Source organism: Molossus molossus, unplaced genomic scaffold, assembly GCF_014108415.1.
Source record: "Molossus molossus isolate mMolMol1 unplaced genomic scaffold, mMolMol1.p scaffold_m16_p_1, whole genome shotgun sequence".
Taxonomy (NCBI): Eukaryota; Metazoa; Chordata; class Mammalia; order Chiroptera; family Molossidae; genus Molossus; species Molossus molossus.
This window is the reverse complement of record NW_023425344.1, coordinates 181,313,489-181,328,889: the sequence shown is the minus strand read 5'-3', so window position 1 is coordinate 181,328,889 and position 15,401 is coordinate 181,313,489. Positions and strand designations below refer to the sequence as shown.

General features: G+C 40.2%; 1 protein-coding gene across 2 annotated transcripts in view; it reads right to left on the bottom strand.

The window, feature by feature from the left end:
- The window catches only part of GANC (glucosidase alpha, neutral C), a 92,258-nt gene that overhangs the window by 34,934 nt on the left and 41,923 nt on the right, over positions 1 to 15,401 (bottom strand). For both annotated transcript variants that reach the window (XM_036264499.1, XM_036264500.1), the window contains exon 11: positions 2,125 to 2,360. In XM_036264499.1, the coding sequence (XP_036120392.1) occupies positions 2,125 to 2,360 (236 nt within the window). The remainder of the gene's footprint in view (positions 1 to 2,124; positions 2,361 to 15,401) is intronic.

The window sequence follows — 15,401 nt, the reverse complement described above, 5'->3', positions numbered from 1 at the left end:
CTCACTCCTTGTCTCCACTGGAAACTCATCCTTCAGGGCTCATCTAACACACACAAATCCCTGCTTGAGGCCAGCAGGATGCAACCTTCTTTCTCTTAGTCCACCCCACCCCCACCCTGACCTTTCTTTGGCCATTACACTACTGCCCTGTATTGTGGTTGTTGTATACTTACGTCCCCCCCACTCACTGTTTAAGACCCCCAAGGGGCTCATCTCTGCATTTCCTTCATCTTTAGCACAGTATCTTGAATATTCAAAGGCCTCAATAAATAACTGCTTAGAAGGAAATAGGCTAGCCAGTGTGGCTCACTGGTTGAGTGTCAACCCACGCACCAAGAGGTCGCCAGTTCAATTCTCGGTCAGGGCACATGCCCTGGTTGTGGGCCCAATCCCCAGTGGGGGGCATGCAGGAAGTAGCCAATTGATGTTCTCTCTCATCAATGTTTCCATCTCTCTCTCCCTCTCCCTTCTTCTCTCTCTAAAATCAATAAAGAAAAAAATTTTTTTTTAAAAAAGGACACAGGTTCTGAAGTCAGGCAGATCAGGGTTCGAATCCTTGCCTTGCTACTTATTCATTGTGCACCTTTGTGCAAAATACAGAACCATTCTAAGCCCCTGTTTCTTCATCTGAAATATGGGGTAACAAAATCCGCTTCATAATTTTGTGATGACTAGATGGAATAATGTGTTTTATCATATTCTCTGGGTCATAATAAGTGCTGGATAAATAGTAGCTATTTACTAATTGGGAAAATAGGATTTAACAGGATTGGTTCTGACCACCTGTGAAAGGCCTCAGATTCAAGGAATGGTTTGAAAGGCAACTTTAATGTCAGGGAAAGGGAGTGCAGGGATCCACTTACATGATACATATGGTTCCCCTCTCCTTCTCCTTTATCCATTTTCTTCTCTTCCTCCTCCTTTTCATTATTGCTATTACCACTACCACCACCCTTGCATTGCATATGGTCCAGTATCTTTCCCCCTCCCCATTTTCTAGTTTAGTTCTTTCCTTGGCCAGATTGACAGGTGCAATCCATCAGGGAAGCATGTAGGAAAAATGGTGTAATAAAAAAAAAAATCAACTTTGTTTTTGATGGACTGTTAAGAGCTTTCAAGCCCCACTTTTCTTCCTACATTTGTGCATGCTGATGAAAAAGCCCTGATGCTCACTCCTTTGGTGCCAGCAGAAAGTTCAAACCACACAAGCCCTGGCACATGCTCAGGAGTCTGCACCCCAGCTGAACTCTCTATCATGGTAAACGCTGAGCCAGGCTCCTTTCCCAGCTCTCTCAAGCCAAATTCAAATGAGCCTGGGAGCCAGCCTTGCTCCCCACCGAATGCTTTACTATGTGGCTAATTAATATTTTAAAAATTAATTATTTATTGCCCTGGCTGGTTTGGCTCAGTGGTTAGAGTGTCGGCCCATGGACCAATAAGTCATGGGTTCAATTCAGGTCAAGGGATGTACCTCAGTTGCGGTTCGTCCCTAGCCCTGGCTGGGTTGTGCAGGAGGCAACCAATCAATGTGTCTCTCTCACATCGATGTTTCTCTCTCCCTCTCTCTCTCTCCCTCCCTCCCATTCTATCTGATGATAAATATAAAAATATCCTCAGGTGAGGATTTATTTTTTAAAAGTATTTATTTATTTATTTATTTTTATTTTATTTTTATTGTTGACACTATTACAGATGTCCCACCACCTTTGCCCACCTCTATCCAGTCCCTGTCCCCCGTTCCCTCTGGCCCTCACCACACTATTGTCTGTGTCTATGGATTATACATATATGTCCTTTGGCTAATTAAGCTTAGTACTAGTGTGACATCATCAATCTCAACATCAGAACCAAACTTGGCATGGGCAGGGGGGTCCATCACAATACTACAGGGTGGCCACAACAAATGGGCCTGAATACTAGGCCCCTTCATCCTTGTGGAGATGTACGCAATTAAGGCAGGGATGGATGGATCATCACCTTTTCACTATTGCTTTTCTGTTATCACAGTTTCAATTGCATTTGAAGGTGCTATTTTAAAAATCAGATAGTTCTCCACTAATGTGCCAAAGCAAATTTTAAAAAGTGCTTGTAATGAAAGGGTTCAGAAATGTTAGTTTATTTTACCTTACGTTTTTTGTTTCGGAGCAGCTCTTGCATCCTTTGGGGGTTTGGGAATCGTTTCTTGTCCCAGGTGAAGTACCTTTTGCCCTTGGTGTGCTCTATGTCCAGCCATATAACATCGTAAGGAATGTCATGTTTGTCAAAGCCTGCATCCACTGCTTTTACATCCTGCTCATCTTCATAGTTCCAGCGGCACTGATGGTACCCCAGGGAGAAGAGGGGGGGCATGGCTTGTGTTCCTAAAAGAGGACAATAACAACTGAGCCAATACCACCACATTGATCATTCTACATTTGATAAACATTTCCTAAATGCCTACAAGGTCCAAGCACTCAGCTTGCTACTTAGATTAAGAAGAAAACATAGTACCTACCCTCAAGAAAGCGACAATTTGGCTGATGAGGCAGGCATGTAAATGAACTGCTCTGCTATGAGGTACAAATGCTCTGTTAAAGGTATCAGCCTAGTGCTATGGAAACAAGAGGGGTTATAAATTCTACCTGTAGTGAAGCGTGGAGTCTTGAAAGGCTTCAAAAAGGTAGTAAGACTTGCTTTGGACCTTGAAGAACAGGTAGGAGTATATACCAAACAGGGAGAATGGATAGAGCATTCAGGTACAGGAAATAGAAAAGACACAGAGCAGAGAAGTACATGATAAGCTCAGGGAAAAAGAAATATTCCAGGGTGGTTATACTGTGAAGGAGACCAGCAGAAGACGAAACTGGGGAGCACCAGTTTGGAAAGGGCCCTGTAGTTCAGGCGACGAATTCTAAATCTTCTCTTATGAGAAATTATCAAAAGTCTGGCAAGTTGCCCTGACCGGTTTGGCTCAGCAGTTGGAGCATTGGCCTGTGGACCAGAGAGTCCTGGGTTCGGTTCCCGCTAGTGGCACGTACAAAAGAAAAAAATTTATTAAAAAAAAAGTTTGGCAAGTTGTAACCTTAGCAGACATATGTTTTAGAAGAATTAGTTAGGGAGCAGCATTGAGACTGACTTGAAGGGGAAGAATGAAAGCAGGAAGAACTGTCAGAAAATTATCAAAACATTTACTGAATACATGAAGAACTTCTGGTCAATCACTCACCTGATCTCTTTCCCTTCCTAAAGTCTCACTAAAATCAGAGGAAAGAAGAGAAAAAACAAACCCACAAGAACAAAGAGAACAAAATTCTGGAAGGCAGCAGGCAGGGGAGGGGTGGTAACTGTGGGGCAAAGCCAGGGAAATTCTCACCAGAGTGCTTGTGAGGGGAATACTGATGAGAAGGGCTCACCCCTGCTCCCAGAATATTAGTAGATATTCCTCTCCCAATACCAGTGTAAGATTCATCAGGCACACAAAGCTTCCAGGGCACAGCCTTATTCTTCCAGCTAGCCAAGGATCACCCATTTGAGTAAACCCTCCAAAATTTGAGGGACCCACATAAAGAAATAGAATAAAAGGGTGTCTGAGAAAAGAGGGACAATATAAGGAACCAAAGGAAACATCAAAGCATTATCATTAGTATCTCCAGAGAGATAACAAAAGATATTATACTCATAAAATAAAACTAGGCTAGCAAAAACAAGGATATTAGAAACAGGAATAATAATCAGTCTGTAAAAATTAGAAATATGATAGCATAAATGGAAGGCCTAAAAGATAAAATTAAGAAAATTGCTCAGGCCTGGCTGGTGTGGCTCACTGGTTGCACATTGACCCATGCACCAAAAGGTTGCTGGTTTGATTCCTGGTCAGGGCCCAGGTTGTGGGCCAAATCCCCAGTAGGGGGCATGAAGGAGGTGGCCAATCGATATTCTCTCTCATTGATGTTTCTATCTCTCTCTCTCTCTCTCCCTAAAATCAATAAAGTAAAAATATTAAAAAAAAAAAAAAGAAAATTGCTCAGAAAATAGACGAAAATGGAAGACTACAGGGTGGCTACAACAAATGGGCCTAGATACTAGGCCCCTTCATCCTTATGGAGACCTAGACAATTATGGCAGGGATGGATGTCATCACTACCTTTTCACCATTGCTTTTCTGTTAGCACACTTTCAATTGCATTTAGGTACTATTTTCATGGCCATTTTATTTTATTTTATTTTTTTAGAAAATATCTACATTTAATGGACAACTTATTTTCAATAAGGTGAAAGTTAATACAAGGGTGAAAGGATAGTCGTTTCAAAAGGTGCTTAGACAATTGGATAACCGTATGCAAAATAATGAATAAATGAACAAAACTTTGACCCATACTACATACTCTATGCAAATATTAACTTAAATGCAAAACTTAAAACTATGCAAATCTAGGAGAAAACAAGAAACTTTTTTCATGATCTTGGGTTAGGCAAAGATTTTTTTTTTTTTTTTTATCCTCACCCGAGGACATTTTTCCATTTTTCACTCAGATAGAGTGGGAAGGAAAGAGAGGAAGAGAGAGAAACATTCATGTGAAAGGAACACATCGAGTGGCCGCCACCCACACGACCCAACCAGGGCCGGGGACAAACTGCAGCCAAGGTACATGCCCTTAGCGGGAACCGAACCCGGGTCTCTGTGGACCGCAGGCCAACGCTCTAACCGCTGAGCCAAACCGGCCAGGGCTAGGCAAAGATTTCTTAGATGTAGTACTAAAAGCACAATCCATAAAAGAATAAATTAATAAATTGGACTTTGTAATAATTAAAATTGTTCTTTAAAAACCACTGTTAAAAAAATAAAAGGACAGCCCTGGCCGGTTTGGCTCAGCAGTTAGAGCGTCGGCCTGTGGAACAGAGAGTCCTGGGTTCGGTTCCCGCTAAGGGTGTATACCTGCACCCCCATTGGGGTCGTGTGGGCGGCAGCCACTCAATGTGTCTCTCTCACATTGATGTTTCTCTCTTTCTTCCTCCCTCTCTCCTTCCCGCTCTATCTGAAGATAAATGAAAAATAAATAAATAAATAAATAAAAGGACAAACCAACACTGGGAAAAAATCTTTGCCAAGTATACATATAGTAAAAGACTAATGTCTGGAACATACAAAGAATTCTCATAATAATATACAACAAAGAATCCATTTTTTAAAGGGGCAAGAGGTTTGAACAGACACTTCACCTAAAAAGATATATGAATGGCAAATAAGCACAAGAACAGATGTTCAATATTATTAAGAAATGCAAATTAAAATTCTGATGTAATAGGGCAAAGGTTCTTTGCCTGGAGTTGCTGTAGCTTTCTGCTTCAGCAACTCTTCTATAGAACCCAGCTCTCACCCCATCCAGCTGGCCAGCCCTCTGACACCTCATAGACCCGTCAGGCCATCGCCAGGCCCCTGCTGCCTGCCAGGAAGACCAACACCCCATGCAAGTGGACCAGAACTACCACAAAGACTCAGAGTTCACTTCATGGCCATTTTAGAAGTCAGATAGTTTTATAGAGTAGAAATAGAAACAAGAGAAGAAATTATCAAAGGAATAGAAAAGACTATTTTCTAGAACTGATTGAAAGAGTCCACATCTAATACCCAGCACAATGATTATTTTTAAAAGTCTATTATCACCCTGGCCAGTGTGGTTCAATGGTTAGAGCATCAGCCCACACACCGAAGGGTTGTGGGTTTGATTCCCAAATAATGGCACATACCTGGGCTGCAGGTTTCATCCCAGCCCTAACGAGGCACTTGTGGGAGGTAACCAATAGATGTGTCTCTCTCACATTGATGTTTCTCTCTCTCTTTGTCTCTCTCTCTCCCTCCTCCCCACACCCTCCCTCCCTCCCACTTTTTCTAAGAATCAATGGAAAAAATATCATTGGGTGAGGATTAATAAACAATTCTGAAAGAAATAATTTTCAATCTAGCTAGCCAAATTATCAAGAAAGGTAGAAGAAAAGGTGTTTCCATAACTGCAATGATGCAGAAAGTGTACCTCTAATGCACACTTTCTTAGGAAATTACCACAAGATGCTTTAAATAAACAACAAACAAAAACAAGAAGGCAATAAAACACAAAAAAAGAAAAACACAGGACCCAAGAAAGAAGAGATCTATCATCAGAAAGCAACAAATGTAAGTCCTAGGACAACAGCAGGCAGAAAACCAAGGATGATGCTGTGCAGGGAGCCTAAAGAGCAACAGTCCTGATGGGAGCAGGATGGAGTGACCTGGAAGGGAAGTCTCCAGGAAAAAAGTGGAATGAATAAAGTATCTGACATCCTTGGGCATTTTGAAAAATGTAAACACAGAATATTGATGGAACCAAAATTATGCTAATAAAAGTATCAGGAGTGAGAAGAAAGATAATTCTTGAGTTAAATCTTCATCAGGAGCCAACATATAATCTATAAACTTATAAATAGAATTTCTTTGAACATGATGGCAGATCCAGTGTTTCTGATAGACTTTCCTATAAATCAGGTTTATTCTCCATAATAACAATGTTGAAAGGGCCTGTAGGTGGGCCTCGACGGTACTTATTCCTATATGAGTGTCTTCCCATATCCACAAATTCTTTGTTGTTCCTACGATTAAAATTGGAATCAAATTCCTCTTCCCTTAAACATGGGCTGGACTCTAGGACTTTAAAACAATAGAATGAGCAGAAGTGATGCTACATTACTTTTATTTATTTTTAATTTTTAAAAAATCCTCACCTGAGGATACTTTTCCATTTATCTTGGGAGGTAGGAGGAAGAGAGAGGGAGAGAGGGAGAGGGGGAGAGAGGGAGAGGGAGAGGGAGAGGGAGAGGGAGAGGGGGAGGGGGAGGGGGAGGGGGAGGGAGAGGGAGAGGGAGAGGGAGAGGGAGAGGGAGAGGGAGAGAGAGAGAGAGAGAGAGAGAGAGAGAGAGAGAGAGAGAAACATCTATGTTTCTCCCGCATGACCCCAGCCAGGGCTGGGGACCAAACTGCAACTGAGGTTATGTGCCCTTGACCGGAATCAAACCTGTGACTCTTTGGTCTTTGGGCTGACGCTCCAACCGCTGAGCCAAATGGACCAAGACTATTACTTTTATTTTTAACACATATACCATACAATTCACCTACTTACAGCATACAATTCAATATTTTTTGGTATATAACATTACCAATTTTTAATAACTGGAATAAAATATATATAACATAAAATGTGCCATTTTAAAGTGTACAATTCAGTGGCATTAATTACTTTCCAGTTTAGTACAAGCATCACCATTAGCTATTTCTAAAATTCTTATATCACCCCAAACAAAAACCCTGTCCAGGGGAACGTCTGGCCCTTGGGCCGTATAAGGCCCACTAAATCAATACCAGCTAACATCACATGCCTCACCAAATTAGCGTGACCAAATACAGAATGCTAATTTTTAAAAAATTTATTTTTGTTACTGATGCTTCTCCTTTTTCTCCCACTGATTAATCCACCCCCTCCCTCCCCGCCCTGTCCTCAGCCTTGTTGTCCATATCCATTGGTCATGCATACATGCATATAAGTTCTGTGGTTTATCTCTCCCCCACCACTCCCTCTTCTGGGGATTGTCAGTCTGTACCCCACTTCCACGTCTCTGGGACTACCCCATTCCTCAGACTGTTATGTTCATTATATTCCACAAATAAGTGAGATCATATGATACTTGTCTTTCTCTGTTTGGCTTGTTTCGCTTAGGATGATACTTTCCAGGTCCCTCCATGTCATCTCAAAGGATAAGAGATCTTTCTTTCTTACAGCTGCACAGTACTCCATTGTGTATATGTACCACTGCTTTTTTATCCATTCGTCTACTGATGAACATTTGGGCTGTTTCCAGATCTTAGCTATTGTAAATAGTGCTGCTATGAACATGGGGGTACACATATTCTTTCTGATTGGTGTTTCAGGCTTCTTAGGGTATAGTCCTAGAAGTGGGATCACTGGGTCAAATGGCAGTGCAATTTTTAATTTTTTGAGGTAACACCATATTGTTTTCCATAGTGGCTGTACCAGTCTGCATTCCCACCAGCAGTGTACTAGAGTCCCCTTTTCTCCACACCCTTGCCAACACGTGTTGTTTGATGATTTGTTGATGGCGGCCATTCTGACAGGGTGAGGTGATACCGCACTGTTGTTTTAATTTGCATCTCTCTGATGATTACTGATATTGAGCATTTCTTCATATGTCTCTTAGCCATTTGTATGTCCTGTTTGGAGAGGTGTCTATTTAGTTCCTCTGCCCATTTTTCATTTGGGTTCTTTGTCTTCCTTTTGTTGAGTTGTATGAGCACTCTCTATATATTGGAAATTAACCCCTTATCTGATATATCATTGGCAATGATGCTCTCCCATACAGTGGGTTGCCTTTCCATTTTGATGACTGTATCTTTTGCTGTGAAGAAGCTTTTGAGTTTGATGTAGTCCCATGTGTTCATTTTCTCCTTTGTTTCTGTTACCTTAGGTGATGATTCAGTGAAAATTCTGCTGCGCATGATTTCTGAAATTTTGTTGCCTACAGTTTCTTCTAGGATTTTTATGGATTCATGGGTCACATTTAAGTCTTTTATCCATTTTGAGTTTATTCTTGTGTATGGTGTAAGTTGATGGTCTAGTTTCAGTTTTTTGCATGTAGCTGTCCAATTTTCCCAACACCATTTATTAAAGAGGCTGTCTTTACTCCACTGTATGTTCTTGCCACCTTTGTCAAATATTAATTGAGCATATTGCCTTGCGTCCATTTCTGGGTTCTCTGTTCTGTTCCACTGGTCTGTATGCCTGTTCTTGTGCCTGTACTAGGTTGTTTTGATTACAGTGGCTTTGCAGTATGACCTGAAATCTGGTAATGTGATCCCTCCTACTTTGTTCTTCTTTTTCAAGATTGCTGTGGCTATTCGGGGCCTTTTTTGATTCCGTATGAACCTTTGAAGTATTTGTTCTAGTTCTGTGAAGTATGTCGTTGTTATTTTGATGGGGATTGCATTGAATCTATAGATTGCTTTGGGTAGTATGGACATTTTAATGATGTTAATTCTTCCAATCCATGAACAGGGTATGTACTTCCACTTTTTTATATCGTCCTCTATTTCTTTTCTCAATGACCTGTAGTTTTCTGCAAATAGGTCCTTTGTTTCTTTGGTTAAATTTATTCCTAGGTATCTTAATATTTTTGCTGCAATGGCAAATGGGATTGTTTTCTTAGCTTCTTTCTGTGAGTTCATCGCTGGTATATAAGAATGCCGTCAATTTCTTGATGTTAATTTTGTATCCTGCTACTTTGCCAAATTCGTGTATTAAGTCTAGTAAATTTTTGATGGAGTCTTTGGGGTTTTCTGCATATAGTATCATGTCATCTGCGAATAATGACAGTTTCACTTTCTCCTTTCCAATTTGGATCCCTTTTATTTTTTCCTCATGTCTGATTGCTGAGGCTAAGACTTCCAGTACTATGTTAAATAAGAGTGGCGAAAGTGGGCATCCTTGTCTTGTTCCTGTTCTTAAGGGAAATGCTTTTAGTTTTTGCCCATTGAGTATGATGTTGGCTGTAGGTCTTTCATATATGGCCTTTATTATGTCAAGATATGATCCCTCTATTCCCACATTGCTGAGCATTTTTATCAGAAATGGATGCTGGATTTTGTCGAATGCTTTTTCAGCATCTATTGATATAATCATGTGTTTTTATTCTTCATTTTATTTATGTGGTATATCACATTTATTGATTTGTGAATATTGTACCAGCCTTGCATACCTTGGTCATGGTGAATAATTTTTTGATGTATTGCTGGATCCGATTTGCTAGTATTTTGTTCAGAATTTTGGCATCTATGTTCATCAGGGATATTGGCCTGTAGTTTTCTTTCTTCGTAATGTCTTTTTCTGGTTTTGGAATTAGAATTATGCTGGCCTCATAAAACGAGTTTGGAAGTCTCCCTTCTTCTTGAATTTTTTGAAATAGTTCGAGGAGAATGGGTGTGTGTTCTTTTTTAAATGTTCGGTAAAACTCCCCTGTGAAGCCAGATGGGCCTGGGCTTTTGTTTGCTGGGAGAGTCTTGATTACATCTTCAATTTCTTTTGTTGTTATTAGGTCTGTTCAAGTTTTTTCTATCTCTTCCTGGTCCAGTTTTGGGAGACTATGTGTTTCTAGAAATTTGTCCATTTCACTTAGATTGTCGAATTTGTTGCCATATAATTGTTCATAGTAGTTGTTAATGATCTTTTGTATTTCTGTGGTGTCAGTTGTTACTTCTCCTCTTCCATTTCTAATTCTGTTTATTTGGATTCTCTCTCTCTTTGTTTTTTGGTGACTCTAGCTAAAGGTCTATTGATCTTGTTTATCTTTTCGAAAAACCAGCTCTTTGTTTCACTGATCCTTTGAATTGTTGTTGTTGTTTTTGGACTCTATGTCATTTATTTCTGCTCTGATCCTTACTATTTCCTTCCTTCTACTTGCTTTGGGGTTTTCTTTTTGTTTGCTTTCTAATTATTTAAATTGTGAGGTTAGATAGTCTATTAGAGATTTTTCTTATTTCTTGAGGTAGACCTGTAGTGCTATGAACTTCCCTCTCAGAACTGCTTTTGCTGAATCCCATAGATTTTGTGTTGTTGTGTGTTCATTTCCATTGGTTTCCAGGAAGTTTTTAATTTCTTCTTTGATCTCCTCGGTTACCCATTTGTTGTTTAATAACATGCTCTTTAGCCTCCATGTGTTCAAATGTCTTTGCATATTCTTGTTGCAATTGATTTCTAGTTTCATGCCATTGTGATCTGAGAAGATGCTTGATATGATTTCAATCTTCTTGAACTTGTAGAGACTTAGTTTGTGCCCTAACATGTGGTCTATCTTTGAGAATGTCCCATGTGCACTTGAGAAGAATGTGAATTCTGTAGTTTTGGGGTGTAATTCTCTGTAGATATATATTAAATCCATTTGGTCTAGTGCTTCATTTAGAGTCTCTGTTTCCTTGCTAATTTTTTGTCTAGAGGATCTATCCAGTGATGTCAGCGGGGTGTTGAAGTCCCCTGCTATGATTGTATTGCTATCGATTTCTTCTTTGAAGTCTTCCAGAAGATTTTTAATATATTTTGGTGCTCCTATATTGGGTACATATATGTTTATCAAGGTTATATCTTCCTGTTGGATAGATCCTTTTAATATTATGTAGTGGCCTTCTTTGTCTCTAGTTATGGCCTTCATTTTGAAATCTATTTTATCAGGTATTAGTATTGCTACCCCAGCTTTTTTTCCCTTTCCTTTTGCTTGCAAGATTTTTTTCCATCCCTTCACTTTCAACCTATATGAGTCTTTTGCTGTGAGGTGGGTCTCTTGTAAACAACATATATATGAGTCATGCTTTCTTATCCAATCAGCTACTCTGTGTCTTTTTATTGGAGCATTCAGTCCATTTACATTTAAGGTGATTATCGATATGTACTTATTTATTGTCATTTTTGTTTAGTATGGTTCTATTTTCTTCCTATTTCTCCTGCTAATTACAGCAGCCCTTTTAACATTTCTTGCAGTGCTGGTTTGGTACTAATGTATTCGCTTAGCCTTTTTTTGTCTGGGAAGCTCTATATTTGATCTTTTATTTTGAATGATAGCCTTGCTTGGTAGAGTAGTCTTGGATTCAGATCCTTGTTTTTCATGACCTTGATTACTTCATGCCATTCCCTTCTGGCCTGTAGTGTTTCTGTTGAGAAGTCAGCTGAGAGTCTTATGGAGGTTCCTTTGTAGGTAACCTGTTGCTTCTCTCTTGCTGCCTTTAGGATTCTTTCTTTGTCTTTAATTTTTGGCATTTTGATTACTATGTGTCTTGGTGTGGGCCTGTTTGGGTTCTTCTTACTTGGGGCTCTCTGTGCTTCTTGAACTTGAATGCTTTCTTCCTTTACCAAATTAGGGAAGTTTTCTGTTACTATTTCTTCAAATATATTCTCTAACCCTTGCTCATTTTCTTCTTCTTTGGGGACTCCTATGATGCGAATATTATTACGTTTCCAGTTGTCCCACAGTTCTCTTAAGCTGTCTTCCTGTTTTTTAATTGTTTTTTCCTTTTGGTTTTCTGATTGGTTGATTTTTCTACTCTGTCTTCTAATTCACTGATCTGGTCCTCAGCTTCCTCTACTCTGCTGTTTAGACCTTCCAATATGTTCTTTATTTCTGATATGTCATTCTTCATTTCTTCTTGGTGGTTTTTAATTTCCAACTGGTTGATTTTCAACATTTCTATGTCTTTACTCATGGTGCTCATGTCCTTACACATGCTGTTGAGCTTCCTCAAGATCACGGGTCTGAATTCTAGTTCTGTTAACTTGCTTAATTTCACCTCATTTATCTCATCTTCGTTAGAGTTCTCTCATTCTTTCACTTGGCTTTTGTTTCTGTGTTTCACCATTTTGGCTATCACAGTGGGCTTTGGAGCCTGCCAAACTTTCCCTGTGGGTGTTGGTTTTCTGCTGTTTGTGGCTCCCTCTCCTGGATTTGGATGAGCCAGGGAGGACCCATGTTAAACATCACTGTCAAGTCTTACTTTCCTGGTTAGAATTGCTAGCCCCGAATGGTATAGTTATCTTCTAGCTTTTTGCCTGGAGGCTATCAGTAGTTATTACTTGAAGAGCCTTGGGTTCTCAGCTGAATGAAAAATTCTCTCAGGTGTTCAGCATAAAAGGATTTCCTGAGGGTGGGGCAGATGCTGGTTAATGGGCCTCAATTTGCATTTCAATGGCCACTGGGTGGGGTTGGATCTTTGAGGGAGGGGCCACCGCCTCTCCCCAGAGCCCTGGGAAGGAATAAGATGACCACCATCCTGCGTGGCCACAACTCAGCAAAAGCTCTGAGCGCCCTCCAATTCCTGAGTATCCCCACACTGTTCCAGTCCAGTCTGCCCTCCCTCTGCTGAAGCCCAAGTTGAGTGGCTGTGGCTATTTTAGCATCTGTCCCGGCTCTGCGCTGTGGAGCCGTTTAGGAGTTTAACCTGAGGGCGCTGCTCACAGCTAAGGCCACTGTTTTCTGTGGGCTCCCAGCCCCTCTCTCGCGCCGCCACAGTGCTACCAGGATTGAGTCAGAGTCCCTGGTTATATGGTCCTCCAAGCTGCTTTTCTGTTGCTTTTTCCTGACGCTTTGTCCTTTTTTTCATTGTAATTCCAGTTTGGTCCTGGGAGATGGTCTGTGTAGCTTCCATTCACTCTGCTGCCATTTTGGAAATCTCTGGGTAATGCTAATTTTTAAGTTAATAATTTTGTATGGCCCAAGAATGGTGTTATAAATACCCAAATGGCCTGGCTGGTGTGGCTCAGTGATTGAGCACTGACCCATACACCAAGACATGGCCAGTTCTATTTCCAGTCAGGGCACATGCCCAGGTTGTGGGCCAAATCCCCAGTGCGGGGTGTGAAGAGGCGGCCAATCAATGTTCTCCATCATCGATGTTTCTATCTCTCTCTCCCTCTCCCTTCTCTCTCTCAAATCAATAAAGAAAAGAACATTTTGTAAAATAAATAAATATTCAAATGGCCCTTGACAGAAAAAAGTTCCCCATCCCTGTAAGCAATAACCACTACCCATTTTACCCTCCAGCCCTTGGTAATTGCTAATCTACTTTCTGTCTCTATAAATGTGCCTACTGTACATACTTCTTATAAGTAGAGTCATATAATATTTGTCCTTTTGTGTCTGGCTTATTTCATTTTGCATAATTTTTTCAAGGTTCATCCATGTTGCAGCAAGAATCAGTACTTCATTCCTTATTATGGCTGAATAATATTCCATTTTGTGTATATATCACATTGTGTTTATCTATTAATCTTTGATGGGCACTGGTTTCCGCCTTTTGGCTATTGTGACTAATGCTGCAATAATCATTGGCATACAAGTATATGTTCGAGTCCTTGCTTTCAATTCCTTTGGGTAAACATCTAGGAATGGAATTGCTGGATGTATTAGTCAGGGTTGTGCAAAGAAACAGAACCAATAGAATGTGTGTATATATATGTATATATATACACATATATATACACACACACACACACAGAATGGTTGATTTTATTTTTTAAATTATATTTATTTATTCATTTTAATTATTATTATTTTAATCCTCACCTGAGGACATTTTTTTTCCCATTTATCTTCAAATAGAATAGGAGGGAGAGAGAGAGAGAGAGGGAAACATTGATGTGAGAGAGCCACATTGACTGGCTGCCTCTGCACGACCCGAGCAGGGCCGGGGACGGAACCACAACTGGAGTATGAGCCCTTGACTGGAATCAAACCTGTGACTCTTTGGTCCATGGGCTGATGCTCTAACCGCTGAGCCAAACTGGCCAGGGCTGATTGGTTGATTTTAAAGAAGTGGTTCAAGTGATTGCGGCAGCTGGCAACTCTTTTTGCAGGGCGGGCTTATAGGCTGGAGACCCAAGGAGGAGATGAATTTGCCACTTGGTATGAAGGCAGTTTGGAGACATTCCTTTTTCTTTAGGGGACCTCAGTCCTTTTCTCTTAAGGCTTTCTTTTAAATGATCAGATGAAGCACACCTACATTATGTCAAGTAGGTGTTTTACTCTAACTGATTTAACTGTTAATCTCATCTAAAAATATCTCCACAGTGCCCTGGCCAGTTTGGCTCAGCGGTTGGAGTGTCGGCCTGCGGTCCTGAGAGACCCGGGTTCGGTTCCCACTAAGGGCACATACCTCGGTTGCAGTTTGTCCCTGGCCCTGGTTGGTAGTGCGGGTGGCAGCCACTCGATGTGTCCCTTTCACATTGATGTTTCTCTCTCTCTCTCTCTTCCTCTCTCTCCCTCCCACTCTATCTGAACAAAAAATGGAAAAATGTCCTCAGGAGAGGATTTAAAAAATAAAAATAAAAATAAAAAATAAAAAAAAGATATTAAAAATATCTCCAAGTGACATCTAGACTAGTGTTTAACCAAATATCTAGGTACCATGACCTAAGCAAGTTGACATATAAAATTAACCATCACACTGGGTCATATGGTAATTCTATGTTTAGCTTTTTGAGGAACTGCCGAATTTTCTACAACAGCTGAACAATTTTACATTCTCCCAGTAATGTATGAGGTTTTAATATCTCCACATTCTATCACCACTTATTTTCAATTTTGATTTAGCCATCTTAGAAGGTAGGAAATGGTATCTCATGAATTTTCATTTTCCTAATGACTAATGATGTTTCATGTGTTTGTTAATCCATTTCTATATCTTTGGAGAAATGTCTATTTAAGTCCTTTGCCCATTTTAGAATTGGGTTGTCTTTTTGTTGTTAAGCTGTAAGAGTTATTTATATAGTCTGAATACTAGACCCTTATCAAATATATGATTTGCAAACATTTTCCCCCATTCTGTAGGTTGCCTTTACCCT